General features: G+C 35.8%; 1 protein-coding gene across 1 annotated transcript in view; it reads left to right on the plus strand.

Annotated features, from left to right (window-relative positions):
* The window catches only part of LOC122802346 (probable ATP-dependent RNA helicase DDX60), a 682,486-nt gene extending 681,995 nt beyond the window's left edge, over positions 1-491 (plus strand). Inside the window, exon 10 of the mRNA XM_044071983.1 lies at positions 92-491. Within this exon, the coding sequence (XP_043927918.1) occupies positions 92-197 (106 nt within the window). The 3' untranslated portion in view covers positions 198-491. The remainder of the gene's footprint in view (positions 1-91) is intronic.
* The last annotated feature ends 372 nt before the right edge of the window (positions 492-863 follow it).

Genomic DNA, 863 nt, shown 5'->3' on the forward strand with positions numbered 1-863 from the left:
TCACCTCTCTCCCCAGTAGAAGTGGTTTATCTGTAATGCAAATGTTTTGGTTCAAATGAGTAATTCCTATATTTTTTCCCAAATGTTTTAGTGTCTCCGTATGTGAACTGTGTGAAAATGAATATGATGATGTTGTGCTGGCCTTTAAGCAACTGAACAGAAGCTACCGAGAAAAATTTGTGAGCATTCCTTACTAAGAACATAAGTACCCTCCCTGAAGGATACCACAACAACCAAGGGACATGTTGCAAAAATAGGGAGTATCTGTGGCAAGCTGTGAAAGTACAGTATTCCTGCACCTAACAGTCAAATCATTATGTGCCTGAAGTGTTTATGAAGTATGTAGAAATGGAACTGTAGACGTACAGTTTGCTTGTAATTTTCTACTGCCCAGCATTTAATGGCTTTAAAGTCTAATTGAAAATAATGTAATGTATGTCACTGTACCAGTGAAACATCTTTGTTTTTAAAAATAAATGCCAATAACAATTCCTGTTAACATTTCTAAAGTATGTAAAGTAATGTATGTATTATACTTAAATTCCTTATAAGTTTTCAGAATGGAGATTGCATACATTTTCAGTATTTTCTCACATTACTACATTCTCATTTAGCACCTCATCTTCCTTAGGGCAGTTTCATCTATCAGATCTTCGCTTTTTTCTGAATTCCCAGGCAGCTGTTTGTGTGTGTGTGTGTGTGGGGGGGGCATGCTTGACTGCAATTCTTCCTCAGTTTTGTATTAGAAAGAATCTTCTTAGGGTACTCGATTGTCATAACTAAGAGAAAACCCTGAATGTGACACGTGATCAGGATTTCTTATTTTATTCTAACTGATCTTTTGAAACATCATGGCTAATGTT

This window comes from Protopterus annectens, chromosome 5.part0 (assembly GCF_019279795.1).
Source record: "Protopterus annectens isolate FY-2018-M chromosome 5.part0, PAN1.0, whole genome shotgun sequence".
NCBI lineage: Eukaryota > Metazoa > Chordata > Ceratodontiformes > Protopteridae > Protopterus > Protopterus annectens.